Consider the following 17,105-nt stretch of genomic DNA (forward strand, 5'->3'; position numbering starts at 1 on the left):
AACAACGTGATATCGTATCGTCAAAGGTAATATCGTGGGCTGTCACAATACATAGAAGAATACACGTCTTTCTTTACATTCATTGTTTTGTCGCAGCCACAGATAGAAACATAAGGGGCTGCACAGATGGACCATGATCCTTTGCTACATTTCAGTGCAGACAATATGAAGAAATAACTTTTATGACTTCATTGTTTGGAATATGACTTGTCAAGGTATTTTTTAAGCAAAAAGTAGTATTTTTACATTCCTGTTTTCCTCTCCACGATATTGCAATACATATAAGACTGTGAAATAAATATTGTGATAATATTGCATAATGTTACATCCGTAATTTTAATTGTATTTTTTCCGTTTTGTCCAAAGTAAACATGAAATAGTGATGAAGATCAGGGAAAGACATTCGGTCTTCGTTTTATATTCACAAAGTTCTCAAATAGAGTTTTTATTACAGACAGTTTGGAGGAAGTGACTGGGGTGGGGGAAGTCTGGGAGTCCCTGCTTAGACTGCTGCCCATATGACCCGGCCCCGGAGAAGATCGTGGACAATTTACATTTACATCTACACATTTCCACTTGGAAGCCACTGCTGCGAATGCTAGAGGAGGATAATATTGTATATATATCATTTTAAAGGTATGCAAAATATGAATACTGAGTATATTGTTTATGGTACATAAGCTAAGAAAATATGTGTAATAAGGATATCTTACATAAAGACAAATCTCAACACATTTTTGTTGGATTGACATAATATTGTCTCGTTACTAATGTTTTCAATATTGCTCTCCCATAATTAATTGTCTGACTTATTTGGTTCCTTATCATTTAAGACGTTTATCTGGCATAAAGGTTTGAGTAAAACACTTGTTCAGTGATGATAACAATAACTCAGTGATGATGACGTCCACACACACTTACTCTCTTGTCAATGTCTCCGTGCTGCAGCTGGACAAATCTGGCGCTGATGGCCGCGATGTAACTCTGTTGGTTGGAGAAGGCCACTCGTCCCGCCCCTTTGGGGTATTTGAGCTCCGGGTCAGTGTCTATCCCGGCGTAGCACACTCCCCCGTACAGACGGTCCATGATCATGGCCAGCTCAACTACACACAGAGGTTTAGTCCATGGGAAACTAATGCAGCGATAAAAGACTTGAATATTGTACTCACTGGCTCTCAGGGGGCGGGGCACTCCTCCCACAAAGATGGTCTTACGTGGGTCCAGAGGCTGAGACCCGTCCATCACAAAATCACTGTCACTCAGGTTCCAAGGGCGGATCTGAACCTTCAATATGAACACAAAGCATCTTTAAAATCCTCTCATTTTTTATGAGTTCAACCTGATATTTACCAAATTCTTAATTTGCTGTAATTTCTTTGTGATTTGAATGCATATTTTTCCAGTTGTGTGAAGCACTTTGAGTTGCCTTGTGTATGAAATCTGCCTGATATTTCTGATATTTTGATAAGAACTAATACACAAAATGAGTTTCCTGGCCTGTAACTTATATCTTCATTTCAGGGTGCATTTTGTCTCCTTAATAATAAAGCATTATCATGGTTTATATTTGCGTATATATATCTAAATAATTGAACTGTTTCTATAAGTGACCACGTTGATGGTGTGCTGATACTCACAGGTTTGTCTTTAATGGTGGGGCTGGACACGCACAGGTACAGCTTCCCGTCCTCCTCCATACAGGCCTCGATGAGCGCCTGCACAGAGGTCTCCTCCTGGAACAGCAGGAAGGCGTAACCTGGAGACAGAGACAGTCAGGGGCCCTTCAAACAACATATGGTCACAACACACTGTCAAATAGCACTGCTGCTGGGAGGAAACATCCCACTGGGACCAGACTCAAGCAATCTGCATAAGAGCAATATCAACGGATAATTCAGCAAATCTCAAATGTTGCTCTTTTTTATGTCATATTATTATTGTCCAAAGTTTACCAGGAAAAGCTTGTGATTCTTGTATTTTTGTGTTAAAGTATTTCTATTGTCTCCTCAAAATGAATGGATTTGTCAAAGGTTAAGAGTGAAATTGGAATTTTATTATCAGTCAGAAAGTGTATTATTTTACCAAGATTTTCCCTCTGGATGGAAAATGTAATAGTGTAATAATGTAATAATGTAATAATGTAAAAGCTGGGTAGGATTGAAAAACTTCAAAATGTATAGTGCAAATGTGATTAAGCAAAATAACAATAAATATAGCCGCAAGCGCCAATGATCGGCCCTCGCCACGCCGCCGCCACGCCGCAAGAGGAGGGGGCGCTAACGCGCCCCAATTGTCCTTTTATTACATCTACTGCTGAATCTGTGACGCTGTCACATCTTCTCCCCTTTGTTTTACATCAAAAAGCAATTTTATTTTGAATTCTTGGCAAAATGTGCGGCTTTGCCGCACAGACACCGTGACTCTTTGAATAAAAATGTGGATAACTTTTGATGGTCCTGAAGATGAGTCTCACCAAATTTCAGGTTAATATGTCTAACGCCCTGGGAGGAGTTGGTGAAAGTCTAAAGTGTAAACATGTTCTGGCGATTTCCCCATTGGAATAACATGGAAGGTTTCGGTCATCGTTACGGCAACGCCATAACAATTATGACATGGGTCTCATTGACTTTTTTGATGCGGCCAAAATTGAGTTGTGTGTCAAATTTCATATAATTTCGCAAAACTAAACATTTAACCTCCATATAAAATCTGTAGGGGGCGCTGTGGCTCCAAATTAATTTATTTCACTTCAAGTAGGTTTAGGGCAAACAGTTTAACAACTGATTCTAATTTGACGCAATTCGGACTTTATCTGCGCAAACGGCAGAAATGTAAAATTTGGGAGATTTCTGAAATTCTAGCTACAGTTTGTGGCTTCGCCGCACAGAGACCGTGAGAGGTATCAATGTAATTTGCATAACTTTTGATGTCCCACTCCTCAGTAGCATTTTCACCAAATTTCAGCTTTTTAGGGCCAACGCCCTGGGAGGAGTTCGTAAAAGTACGACGTTTGGAAAAACTCCGAAGTCATGTTTAGCCATTTTTGAAGCAATATGGCCGACATTTGGTTGGGCGGACGGCGTTGCCGTAATAATATTTTTTACTTCTCTTGTCACCATCTACCTCTGCGCCATATTTCATGATTCTACGATCAGATTTTTTTTGGGTCATTTCCCATCTCTCAATGCATTTTTGGTACATTTGGGGGCGCTGACGCGCCAATTTTTTTAATTTTAGAAAAAGGAAATAGCCAGAATGTAGAGAGGCACGATTTTTAGAGGTGTGCTAATTTTTGTGACTTTTCGTCAATGTTCACTGGGTGAAAAATAGGGGGGTTGGTCCCGAGAAGAAGAAGAAGAAAGAATATTAAAGCCGCAAGCGGCATCCAACGGCCCTCGCGGGCCGCCAGCCTTCCGACTCTGCGCTTTCGACTTGATAAAGATGGCGCCCTTATTGTGTGTTGAATTAAAAAAGAACTTGACAGACGGCGACACGTTGGACATGGCCAATCCAGTGCAAATGAACACAAGTGTCAGTCAAATTTGCTGCGCCGCCGCACAGAGACCGTAGCACTTGGAATAAAAATATGAATAACTTTTGATGCCGCGCTTGTGTAGATGATATTCCCAAAAGTTAAGCTTGATCGAGCTATTGCGCACGGAGGAGTTTGTTAAAGTGTGAAGCATAAATGTGAACATTTTAGAGATTTCGCTGTTTTCCCATTTGTGACATCTATTTGCGGGTCCGCCACACAAAGACTGTACCACTTAGAATATAAATATGAATAACTTTTGATGCCCCGCTTGTGGAGATGATTTTCCCCAAATATGAGTTTGATCAGACAATCGCCCTAGGAGGAGTTTGTTAAAGTGTGAAGCATAAAAATGTGGTGATTTGAGCGATTTTCCCATAAGGATAACATGGGATGTTTCTGTCATCGCTACGGCTACGCTTTACCAAATATGACTTTGGCTCCCATACTTTTAATTTGGGGATGGCAAATGAGAATTGTGTGCAAAATGTCATGTCATTTGGAAAAACTCTTGTTTATAGGCCACTCTGAAGGCCAAATAGTCCAAATTCTGCGAAAAGTTTGCGGCTCAGCTGCACAGAGACCGTAAATGTTATCCATAAAATTTGAATAACTTTAGATGCCCCACTTGTCTAGAGGAGGTACACCGATTTTGAGGTCGGTGGGCCAAACGCACTAGGAGGAGTTTGTTAAAGTGTGAAGCGTAAATGTGAACATTTCAAGGATTTGGCGTTTTTCCCATTTGTGACAGTATATTTGCAGCTCCACGGCACAGAGACCGTGACACTTGGAATAAAAATATGGATAACTTTTGATGCCCCGTTTGTGTAGATGATATTCTCCAAATATGAACTTGATCGGACAATCGCCCTAGGAGGAGTTCGTTAAAGTGTGAAGCGTAAAAATGTGGTGATTTGAGCAATTCTATGATTTTCCCATAAGGATAACATGGGATGTTTCTGTCATCGCTACGGTTACGCCGTACAAAATATGACTTTGGCTCTCATACTTTTGTGATCAGGATGGCAAATTAGAATTTTGTTCAAAATATCATGTCATTTGGAAAAACTCTATTGTTTATAGGCCACTCTGAAGGCCAAATAGTCAGAATTCTGGGAAACGTTTGCGGCTCCGTCGCACAGAGACCGTAAAAGCTATCCTTAAAATTTGGATAACTTTAGATCCACCACTTGTCTAGAGGACGTACACCGATTTTGAGGTCGGTGGGCAAAACGCACTAGGAGGAGTTCGTTAAAGTGTGAAACAGAAAAATGTGGTAATTTGAGAGATTTTGTGGTTTTCCCATAGGGATAACATGGGAGGTTTATGTCATCGCTACGACTACGCCGTAAAAATTAAGGCATTTGTCTGATTGGCTTTTTTGATCGCGACGCCAAAATAGAATTTTGGGTAAAGTTTAGAATATTTTGGTAAAACTAATTTTTGACCTTCAATGTTAATTTAAAGGTCACTCTGTAGGGGGCGCTATCGCGCCCATTTAAATTTTGTCATCATAAACTGGTCCAAACTAGAAAGTTGAACAACTGATTCAAATTTGGTCATAATCGGACTGGTTTTGATCAAATGGGAGCAATTTTTAGACCTGCAATATTCCAAAATAAGTTGTCCAACTTTGCGGCTGCGCCGCACACAGACCGTAAAAAGTATCTCCAAAAATTGGATAACTTTAGATGCCCCACTTGTCCAGAGAACGTACGCCGATTTTGAAGTTGGTGGGCAAAACGCCCTAGGAGGAGTTCGTCAAAGTTTGACGTGAACAAAATGGCTAACACAGCGTGTTTTCATTTTCAAAGGAAGATGGCGGCCATAGGGTAAGTCTGGGGGTGTGGTCACAATGATTTTTTTTTTTTGTCCTCACGAGAGGAATGCGTGTCCCGAATTTCGTAGCTTTACGACAAAGTTGACCTCGGGGCGTCTCCCATAGGCGCAATGTATTTTGACTTTTGTCGGTGGCGCTGTCGCGCCATTTTTTAAGGAAAAAAAAAATGGCCCAGAAAAAATCTAATTTTTCGCCGATTCTGAATTTTGGGCAAAGTTTGGTGAGTTTTTGAGCATGTTCAGGGGGTCAAATTAGAGCTCAAAGCGATGAAGAAGAACAAGAAAAATTAAAGCCGCAAGCGGCATCCAACGGCCCTCGCGGGTCGCCGGCCTTCCGACTCTGCTCTCTGCATTTTACAGAGATGGCGCTAACGCAATTGTCTAAGAACTAAGACAGCGACACATTGGACATGTACAATGCTGTGCTTAACCAGTGCAAATGAACACAAATGTCGGTCAAATGTGCAGCTCCAGCGCACAGAGACCGTGACACTTGGAATAAAAATATGGATAACTTTTGATGCTCCGCTTGTGTAGATTATTTTCCCCAAATATGAGCTTGATCGAGCTATTGCCCACAGAGGAGTTCATTAAAGTGTGAAGCATAAATGTGAACATTTCAAGGATTTGGCGTTTTTCCCATTTGTGACATATATTTGCGAGTCCGCCACACAGAGACCGTAGCACTTAGAATAAAAATATGGATAGCTTTTGATACCCCGCTTGTATAGATGATTTTCCCTAAATATGAGTTTGATCGGACAATCGCCCTAGGAGGAGTTTGTTAAAGTGTGAAGCGTAAAAATGTGGTGATTTGAGGGATTTCGCGATTTTCCCATAAGGATAACATGGGATATTTCTGTCATGGCTACGGTTACGCTGTACAAAATATGACTTTGTCTCTCATACTTTTATGATCAGGATGGCAAATTAGAATTTTGTGCAAAATATCATGTCATTTGGAAAAACTCTATTGTTTATAGGCCACTCTGAAGGCCAAATAGTCAGAATTCTGGGAAACGTTTGAGGCTCCGTCGCACAGAGACCTTAAAAGTTATCCTTAAAATTTGGATAACTTTAGATGCCCCACTTGTCTAGGGGACGTACACCGATTTTGAGGTCGGTGGGCAAAACGCACTAGGAGGAGTTCGTCAAAGTTTGAAACAGAAAAATGTGGATATTCGAGAGATTTAGCGGTTTTCCCATAGGGATAACATGGGAGATTTATGTCATCGCTACGACTACGCCGTAAAAATTAAGGCATTTGTCTGATTGGCTTTTTTGATCGGGACGCCAAAATAGAATTTTGGGTAAAGTTTAGAAAATTTTGGTAAAACAAATTTTTGACCTTCAATGTTAATTTAAAGGTCACTCTGTAGGGGGCGCTATCGCGCCCATTTCAATTTTGTCAGCCTAAACTGGTCCAAACTAGAAAGTTTAACAACTGATTCAAATTTGGTCCTAATCGGACTGGTTTTGATCAAATGGGAGCAATTTTTAGATCTGCAATATTCCAAAATAAGTTGTCCAACTTTGCGGCTGCGCCGCACACAGACCGTATAAGGTATCTCAAAAAATTGGATAACTTTAGATGCCCCACTTGTCCAGAGAACGTACGCCGATTTTGAAGTTGGTGGGCAAAACGCCCTAGGAGGAGTTCGTCAAAGTTTGACGTGAACAAAATGGCTAACACAGCGTGTTTTCATTTTCAAAGGAAGATGGCGGCCATAGGGTAAGTCTGGGGGCGTGGCCACAATGATTTTTTTTGTTTGTCCTCACGAGAGGAATGCGTGTCCCGAATTTCGTAGCTTTACGTCAAAGTTGACCTCGGGGCGTCTCCCATAGGCGCAATGTATTTTGACTTTTGTCGGTGGCGCTGTCGCGCCATTTTTTAAGGAAAAAAAAAATGGCCCAGAAAAAATTAAATTTTTCGCCGATTCTGAATTTTGGGCAAAGTTTGGTGAGTTTTTGAGCATGTTCAGGGGGTCAAATTAGAGCTCAAAGCGATGAAGAACAAGAAAAATTAAAGCCGCAAGCGGCATCCAACGGCCCTCGCGGGCCGCCGGCCTTCCAACTCTGCTCTCTGCATTTTACAGAGTTGGCGCTAACGCAATTGTCTAAGAACTAAGACAGTGACACATTGGACATGTACAATGCTGTGCTTAACCAGTGCAAATGAAGACAAATATCGGTCAAATGTGCAGCTCCAGCGCACAGAGACCGTGACACTTGGAATAAAAATATGGATAACTTTTGATGCTCCGCTTGTGTAGATGATTCTCCCCAAATATCAACTTGATCGGGTAATCGCCCTAGGAGGAGTTCGTTAAAGTGTGAAGTGTAAAAATGTGGTCATTTTAGAGATTTTGCGGTTACCCCATAGGGATAACATGGGATGTTTCTGTCATCGCTACGGCTACGCTTTACCAAATATGACTTTGGCTCCCATACTTTTATTTTGGGGATGGCAAATGAGAATTGTGTGCAAAATGTCATGTCATTTGGAAAAACTCTTGTTTATAGGCCACTCTGAAGGCCAAATAGTCCAAATTCTGCGAAAAGTTTGCGGCTCCGTCGCACAGAGACCGTAAATGTTATCCATAAAATTTGAATAACTTTAGATGCCCCACTTGTCTAGAGGACGTACACCGATTTTGAAGTTGGTGGGCAAAACGCCCTAGGAGGAGTTCGTCAAAGTTTGACGTGAACAAAATGGCTAACACAGCGTGTTTTCATTTTCAAAGGAAGATGGCGGCCATAGGGTAAGTCTGGGGGCGTGGCCACAATGATTTTTTTTGTTCGTCCTCACGAGAGGAATGCGTGTCCCGAATTTCGTAGCTTTACGCCAAAGTTGACCTCGGGGCGTCTCCCATAGGCGCAATGTATTTTGACTTTTGTCGGTGGCGCTGTCGCGCCATTTTTTAACGAAAAAAAAAATGGCCCAGAAAAAATAAAAATTTCCGCCGATTCTGAATTTTGGGCAAAGTTTGGTGAGTTTTTGAGCATGTTCAGGGGGTCAAATTAGAGATCAAAGCGCTGAAGAAGAACAAGAAAAATTAAAGCCGCAAGCGGCATCCAACGGCCCTCGCGGGCCGCCGGCCTTCCGACTCTGCGCTTTTGACTTGATAAAGATGGCGCCGTTATTGTGTCTTGAATAAAAAAAGAACTTGACAGACGGCGACACATTGGACATGGCCAATCCAGTGCAAATGAACACAAGTGTCAGTCAAATTTGCTGCGCCGCCGCACAGAGACCGTAGCACTTGGAATATAAATATGGATACCTTTTGATGCCCCGCTTGTGTAGATGATTTTTCCCAAAGTAAAGCTTGATCGAGCTATTGCCCACGGAGGAGTTTGTTAAAGTGTGAAGCGTAAATGTGAACATTTCAAGGATTTGGCGTTTTTCCCATTTGTGACAGTATATTTGCAGCTCCACGGCACAGAGACCGTACCACTTAAAATCAAAATATGGATAACTTTTGATGCCCCGTTTGTGTAGATGATTTTCCCCAAATATGAGCTTGATCGGGCAATCGGCCTAGGAGGAGTTCGTTAAAGTGTGAAGCGTAAAAATGTGGTGATTTTAGAGATTTCGCTGTTTTCCCATTTCTGACATATATTTGCGGGTCCGCCACACAGAGACCGTAGCACTTAGAATCAAAATATGGGTAAGTTTTGATGCCCCGCTTGTGTAGATGATATTCTCCAAATATGAACTTGATCGGACAATCGCCCTAGGAGGAGTTCATTAAAGTGTGAAGCGTAAAAATGTGGTGATTTGAGCGATTCTACGATTTTCCCATAAGGATAACATGGGATGTTTCTGTCAACGCTACGGTTACGCCGTACAAAATATGACTTTGGCTCTCATACTTGTATGATCAGGATGGCAAATTAGAATTTCGTTCAAAATATCATGTCATTTGGAAAAACTCTATTGTTTATAGGCCACTCTGAAGGCCAAATAGTCAGAATTCTGGGAAACGTTTGCGGCTCCGTCGCACAAAGACCGTAAAAGTTATCCTTAAAATTTGGATAACTTTAGATACACCACTTGTCTAGAGGACGTACACCGATTTTGAGGTTGGTGGGCAAAACGCACTAGGAGGACTTCGTTAAAGTGTAAAACATAAAAATGTGGTAATTTGAGAGATTTTGTGGTTTTCCCATAGGGATAACATGGGAGGTTTCTGTCATCGCTACGACTACGGCGTAAAAATTTAGGCATTTTTGTGATTGGCTTTTGTGATCGGGACGGCAAAATAGAATTTTGGGTAAAGTTTAGACAATTTTGGTAAAACTAATTTTTGACCTTCAATGTTAATTTAAAGGTCACTCTGTAGGGGGCGCTATCACTGCCATTTCAATTTTGTCAGCCTAAACTGGTCCAAACTAGAAAGTTTAACAACTGATTCAAATTTGGTCCTAATCGGACTGGTTTTGATCAAATGGGAGCAATTTTTAGACCTGCAATATTCCAAAATAAGTTGTCCAACTTTGCGGCTGCGCCGCACACAGACCGTAAAAGGTATCTCAAAAAATTGAATAACTTTAGATGCCCCACTTGTCCAGAGGACGTACGCCGATTTTGAAGTCGGTGGGCAAAACGCCCTAGGAGGAGTTCGTCAAAGTTTGACGTAAACAAAATGGCTAACTCAGCTTGTTTTCATTTTCAAAGGAAGATGGCGGCCATAGGGTAAGTTTGGGGGCGTGGCCACAATGATTTTTTTTGTTTATCCTCACGAGAGGAATGCGTGTCCCGAATTTCGTAGCTTTACGCCAAAGTTGACCTCGGGGCGTCTCCCATAGGCGCAATGTATTTTGACTTTTGTCGGTGGCGCTGTCGCGCCATTTTTTAACGAAAAAAAAAATGGCCCAGAAAAAATAAAATTTTTCGCCGATTCTGAATTTTGGGCAAAGTTTGGTGAGTTTTTGAGCATGTTCAGGGGGTCAAATTAGAGATCAAAGCGCTGAAGAAGAACAAGAAAAATAATAATAATAATAATAATAATAATATTTTTAGCAAAAACAATATAGCCGTTTTTACTATAACAACAAATGATACATCGTTTGAAAGCTCTAAGCCTTCCCGATGCCGCCATGGGGTGGAATCATCATTACGAGCGCTTACGCGCTCGTCACTCCCTATTCCGTCGGGATGCCCCGCCCACTCCCCATAGACTTCCATTGATTTGAGCAGATACAAGCATGGCCCATGCCTGCGGCATGGATTCTCGAGTACGGGACGATGCCAGGAGGGTTTTTGGAGGAATGCAGCGCTTCGCGCTGCTGTTGTCAACAATTAGTGAATGGGCTACGCCCATTCACTAATTGTTGACTATTTCTGTCATAGCAGGAGTAAGTATGCATGATCCATGCCTTCGGCATGGGCTAGTTCACTGTACTTGCCAGGGGCGACGGGGTACCAAACATGCGGGCTGCGCCCGCATGTTTGGTCAGACAGTTGCAACGCTGCCTTCGGCAGCGTTGCGGGAGCAATAGGCCCTCCGCCCTGCTGGGGCTCGGGCCTAATAATAATAATATTTTTAGCAAAAACAATATAGCCGTTTCCACTATAACAACAAATTATACATCGTTTGAAAGCTCTAAGCCTTCCCGATGCCGCCATGGGGTGGAATCATCATTACGAGCGCTTACGCGCTCGTCACTCCCTATTCCGTCGGGATGCCCCGCCCACTCCCCATAGATTTTCATTGATTTGAGCAGATACAAGCATGGCCCAAGCCTGCGGCATGGATTTTCGCGTACGGGACGATGCCAGGAGGGTTTTTGGAGGAATGCAGCGCTTCGCGCTGCTGTTGTCAAGAATGAGTGAATGGGCTACGCCCATTCACTCATTCTTGACTATTTCTGTCATAGCAGGAGTAAGTATGCATGATCCATGCCTTCGGCATGGGCTAGTTCACTGTACTTGCCAGGGGCGACGGAGTACCAAACATGCGGGCTGCGCCCGCATGTTTGGTCAGACAGTTGCAACGCTGCCTTCGGCAGCGTTGCGGGAGCAATAGGCCCTCCGCCCTGCTGGGGCTCGGGTCTAATAATAATAATAATAATATACATTTAGTTCTAAATCCTGCCAAATCCTGACTTCATTTCTGTCAAACATTCAAAGATACAAGTTATAACATGAATAAATAAATGCAGTCATTATTCTCAGAGGAAAAACACAGATCTGCAGTACACAGAGTACACTACAACACACACAGACATTAGAATGTATATTTTGTATGTAACAAAGTGATCTAATTATAATGTGTTTGTGATTCATACCTTTGGGTGGAAAGTAGGACTTGCTCTCTGCTTTGTGTGGCCAGTCGACGACCAGGTGACCAAAGCGACGGAAACTGGACGTAATCTCATCTGCACAAAAGCACGACGTCTCCATTAGATCAGAGTCATGTCTCACATCACCATCACCATCATTAAAACCTCGTCACACCTTCGTCGATATCGGGGGGCAGACCTCCCACAAAGACCTTCCTGGAGAAGCGCTCGATGCGTTCCCCGTTCTGGTGCGGGTAACAGTTCAGTCCCGGGATGCCCTGGTTCATGTGGCCGTCGTCAAGGAGATTGTCATCGATGGGAAACAGAGATGAGCGACCTGACGAGCAAAACAATCACATTTAGATCGAGAGCTGATACACGTCATACACATGCAGAAGAAGCACAAGAAAGACATTTCCACTCTGTCCAATCACCATCTGTCCTCCAGGCAGCCAAATACAACTCCATGTCGAATCAGGAAAATCGTTTGCAAATCAATATTAATTTGACTGTGGAAACTGGAGAAGTGGAAAAGGCAAAGCTGCGTGTCACAAAGCAGTTCTTGTGACGAGCTGTTTAGTTCATGGACCAAAGCTGAAACCTTCAGTTTGCACACCACAATTTCAAAAGACAAAGTCGACTTTTACTCCTCTAATTCTTATCGCGATTCATAACAAATGATGGTTTTAACAATGAATGATCCACTACATCCAGAGGCTCAAGCTGTAAGCAAACCACAGTAAAAGACACATTTACCTCGGCGTCTCCCATAGCTTCTAGCTGCGTGTGGAGAAGTGAGAGCAGATTTCAGAACATGGGCAAATACAACTTTTTAAGAGTGTATTTATTATTGTCAGTGGTAATTGTGTGTATTATGTGTAGCATGGAACTGAGCTGTTTCTGTCTCAAGTGAAAAGAACCAAAAACAGTTTCAGAGTCAAGTTCAAATGTGATTTGACCTAGATTGATGTCTGTCCCGCTGAGACGTTATAAAACACTGTTATTTCCACCAGAGTTAAAGGGAGAACGCTTTGATGGATGAAACTCTCAGACATTTCTCGAGTTAAATAATAAAGGTAATGGTTTTATGCATCAATGTTGAGAACTTAATCAAATGCTATGAGCAGCTTAAAGTGTGGACTAACTATAACATAGTAGAACAGATTTGGTCTAAGCTATTTGTCCAAACTCGGAATAACTTCTATGTGTTCTTTCAGTCAAGTCATTCATCTGTTTGTGACCAAATAATTTCATTTCCTTTGTTCATCTTATTGTTTAACTTGAGCATAGTCAGCCTCACTTGTCACATTTGGGTACATTTGTCCACCACCTGCTCGTCTTCAAAAGGATGTAACTACTTTGTCTGGATTAGAACGGCATTAAACATTTGCATTTATTCAATTACAGATGTTTTTATTGTTCAAAAGTACTCACATCTGACCTGAGATAAGTTCAATGACATACAGCGGAATATTTGAGGCCTTTGGAATCATCTCTATGGAAACAAGCGGGTGACGTTCCCTCCGAGTGACATTAGCCACATTTGGACTGGGCCCGGCCCCAGAGCGCTCGAGTCTCTTTATGTGATGCGTTTAATTTGAATAGTGTTATTTGCATTATGCATTGGAAATATAATCGTTTCGATCTTGAATCAGCGTTCGGTGAGATATTTATTATTTTCTGTTCATATTTGCTTTTTGCCATCTTGTTTCATCTCGCTCAAAACTTCCCAGACTGAGAAGCCAGACTGCTTTGGAAAATAGACCTGTCACTTTGGATGATTTAAACGGGCCGGGACGGTTCACTTCAGACACTGGAGACACATTTGGACCAGTGGAAAGTGGCTGTGATGCACCTCAACACGATTGTGTTTTCACCTCCGTGCACGAGCTCTTGTGCAATACTAAAGCGTGATCTGATCTGACTCTGGAGAGTGCTGTTGATGCAATGGGAGCTCACAGTTGAGTGGGACACAGACATTGCTAAATCATAATTACCATTGAGCATGAGAAGGCCCTCTGCCCCGGGGTAAGGACATCCCACTCGACCTGATGTGACACGCCCACAGGGACAGAGGAGGGACACAGACAGAGCAGATGGAGAGGACAGCGTCAGACAGCAGCATCACAACAGGGAAAGTACAATGGCTGTCTTTGAACGCAGCACGGGCGGGGCGGGTACACGGGCGGGGCGGGTACACGGGCGGGTCGGGTACACGGGAGAGTCGGGTACACAGGAGGGTCGGGTACACGTGAGAGTCGGGTACACGGGAGGGTCGGGTACACAGGGGCGTCGGGTACACGGGAGGGTCGGGTACACGGGAGGGTCGGGTACACGGGCGGGTCGGGTGCACGGGAGGGTCGGGTACACGGGCAGGTCGGGTACACGGGCGGGTCGGGTACACGGGAGGGTCACGGGTGGGTCGGGTACACGGGAGGGTCGGGTACACGGGCGGGTCGGGTACACGGGAGGGTCGGGTGCACGGGCGGGTTGGGTACACGGGAGGGTCGGGTACACAGGGGCGTCGGGTACACGGGAGGGTCGGGTACACGGGAGGGTCGGGTACACGGGAGGGTCGGGTGCACGGGAGGGTCGGGTACACGGGCGGGTTGGGTACACGGGAGGGTCGGGTACACAGGGGCGTCGGGTACACGGGCGGGTCAGGTACACGGGAGGGTCGGGTACACAGGGGCGTCGGGTACACGGGCGGGGCGGGTACACGGAGGGTCACGGGAGGGTCGGGTACACGGGCGGGTCGGGTACACGGGCGGGTCGGGTACATGGGAGGGTCGGGTACACGGGAGGGTCGGGTACACGGGCGGGTCGGGTACACGGGAGGGTCGGGTACACGGGCGGGTCGGGTACACGGGAGGGTCGGGTACACGGGAGGGTCGGGTACACGGGAGGGTCGGGTACACGGGCACGAGGGGAAGAACGGAGCTGTTTATCCACAAACACAACTGGACCATCAGGAATATTTCAAACATGCAGCTGAGATTTGCACTTATAACACTGTGTCGTGTTTGTAAAAGTGTTACAGACGACAGAGGAAACCAAACTACCAACTAGAAACTTTGTATAATCATTTGAGCAAGTCTGTGTGAGATGATTCATTATATTTGCACTACAATCTCGGGTTGACAAAAGCATAAAACAATCAGATACTAAACGATCAAATAACGATTGTCAAAACTAGATATTCATTTGTATCAAGTATCAATACGAAAAGAAAATCATGTAAATAGGACATTTTACTTTCCCTGAAACGTTTTGGAATGATTTTGAGCCTCCTCGGGAGACAACATGGTAATGGTAAGAAAGTACTAGTAGCATGTTTTCTTTTTAAATAATAATTAAAAAAAAAAATGAATGAAAAATAGATAAATCAAGTTTAAGATAGAAGTCACTTTCTGATTCTGATTTATCTGGTTTAATCTGGTTCTGATTCCATTATTATTGCAGCTGGACTTTATTATTCTATTGCTAATTGCTAATATGACTAAATGTGTTTGTGTTTTGTTGCTCTGGTGCTATAACTGTCCAGCGCCTCCTCCTCTCTGTCATACGCAGTGTGTCAAAGCACCATTAGTTCTATATTTAGTCTGGATCCCTCTCCTGCTCTGCACTGGACCATGTCCTCTCCATCTGCTGCTGACAGAACTCAGCCCATTAGACCCATCACGGCATTACAAGAGGCTGAGGGCATTTTATTTCACTGATTATTTAAGTGTAAAAACCACAACTAATAAGACATTCTATTTCTATACTAACACACAATAGAGGATAGACATTAGTATAAATATGTTATATATATGATAATATTATGTTATTCACACTATGTATTTCATACGTTTACCAGTGAGTGGTAAACGTGTTAAATACTTACTGTGAATAAATAATATTATAGGTTAATATTAGGTTTTATGCTGCTAAAATCGGGAATAGTTTTCCTAAAGCTGTGAGACCTCTCGACTCTGCAAATGGTCAAATCTGAGCTAAAAACAGTTCTATATGTTTAAATCTGAAGACAAATATCCAAATGCTCGCGGTAACTGTAACTAAAGCCACGTTAGGCCTTAAATGGACTCTTTTCCTAGTGTGTTTGTTAGTGGAAGGTGGTTTAGTGGAGCTAAACTGTGAGCTGTAAACCAGTCTCATTTAGAGCAGGTCATTTGACACTGCTGCTCTAATGTCCAGCAGCTGAGCCTCTGAGGCCTCGCTCTCTGCCACTGCCAATCTACGGCTGCAAAACAACAACCACAATATATTTATATTAATTTAAGACTTATTATATCTCTTTATTATCTTCTCCTCTCTCTGCTCTTTTGTGTGTTCTATGTTTTATTTATTCTTATGTGTATTAGGCCGGCACAAAACTACTTTTACTCTTATTACTACCACGGTAATTACTGCAATTATTACTATTACTGCAAGTATTGCTACTACAGTTACTGCTATGACCATTCGTAGTAGTAGCAGTAGCAGTAGCAGCAGTAGTAGTAGTAGTAGTAGTAGTAGTAGTAGTAGTAGTAGTAGTAGTAGTAGTAATAGTAGTAGTAGTAGTAGTAGTAGTAGTAGTAGTAGTAGTAGTAGCAGTAGCAGTAGTAGTAGTAGTAGTAGTAGTAGTAGTAGTAGTAGTAGTAGTAGTAGTAGTAATAGTAGTAGTAGTAGTAGTAGTAGTAGTAGTAGTAGTAGTAGTAATAGTAGTAGTAGTAGTAGTAGTAGTAGTAGTAGTAGTAGTAGTAGTAGCAGCAGCAGCAGCAGCAGCAGCAGCAGTAGTAGTAGTAATAGTAGTAGTAGTAGTAGTAGTAGTAGTAGTAGTAGTAGTAGTAGTAGTAGTAGTAATAGTAGTAGTAGTAGTAGTAGTAGTAGTAGTAGTAGTAGTAGTAGTAGTAGTAGTAGTAGTAGTAGTAATAGTAGTAGTAGTAGTAGTAGTAGTAGTAGTAGTAGTAGTAGTAGTAGTAGTAGTAGTAGTAGTAGTAGTAGTAGTAATAGTAGTAGTAGTAGTAGTAGTAGTAGTAGTAGTAGTAGTAGTAGTAGTAGTAGTAGTAGTAGTAGTAGTAGTAGTAATAGTAGTAGTAGTAGTAGTAGTAGTAGTAGTAATAGTAGTAGTAGTAGTAGTAGTAGTAGTAGTAGTAGTAGTAGCAGCAGCAGCAGCAGCAGCAGCAGCAGCAGCAGCAGCAGCAGCAGCAGCAGCAGCAGCAGCAGCAGCAGCAGCAGCAGTAGTAGTAGTAATAGTAGTAGTAGTAGTAGTAGTAGTAGTAGTAGTAGTAGTAGTAGTAGTAGTAGTAGTAATAGTAGTAGTAGTAGTAGTAGTAGTAGTAGTAGTAGTAGTAGTAGTAATAGTAGTAGTAGTAGTAGTAGTAGTAGTAGTAGTAGTAGTAGCAGCAGCAGCAGCAGCAGCAGCAGCAGCAGCAGCAGCAGCAGCAGTAGTAGTAGTAATAGT

General features: G+C 42.8%; 2 protein-coding genes across 5 annotated transcripts in view; one reads left to right on the plus strand and one right to left on the minus strand.

Moving 5' to 3' along the window:
• palld (palladin, cytoskeletal associated protein) overlaps nt 1–17,105 on the plus strand; it is a 457,154-nt gene that overhangs the window by 238,346 nt on the left and 201,703 nt on the right. The gene's annotated exons all lie outside the window — the stretch shown is intronic.
• Nucleotides 1–17,105, minus strand: part of cpeb2 (cytoplasmic polyadenylation element binding protein 2) — a 34,391-nt gene that overhangs the window by 2,981 nt on the left and 14,305 nt on the right. The window contains exons 4-10 of one of the 4 annotated variants that reach the window (XM_072439470.1): nt 13,657–13,707; nt 12,416–12,439; nt 11,835–11,996; nt 11,666–11,755; nt 1,638–1,756; nt 1,170–1,284; nt 922–1,103 (exon numbers count right to left, since the gene is read on the minus strand). In XM_072439470.1, the coding sequence (XP_072295571.1) occupies nt 922–1,103; nt 1,170–1,284; nt 1,638–1,756; nt 11,666–11,755; nt 11,835–11,996; nt 12,416–12,439; nt 13,657–13,707 (743 nt within the window). The remainder of the gene's footprint in view (nt 1–921; nt 1,104–1,169; nt 1,285–1,637; nt 1,757–11,665; nt 11,756–11,834; nt 11,997–12,415; nt 12,440–13,656; nt 13,708–17,105) is intronic. The other 3 variants (XM_072439472.1, XM_072439473.1, XM_072439474.1) reach the window with 3 other exon arrangements.

This window comes from Eucyclogobius newberryi, unplaced genomic scaffold, assembly GCF_026437365.1.
Source record: "Eucyclogobius newberryi isolate DKJ021-1_F unplaced genomic scaffold, fEucNew1.0.hap1 SCAF_9, whole genome shotgun sequence".
Classification (NCBI taxonomy): Eukaryota; Metazoa; Chordata; class Actinopteri; order Gobiiformes; family Gobiidae; genus Eucyclogobius; species Eucyclogobius newberryi.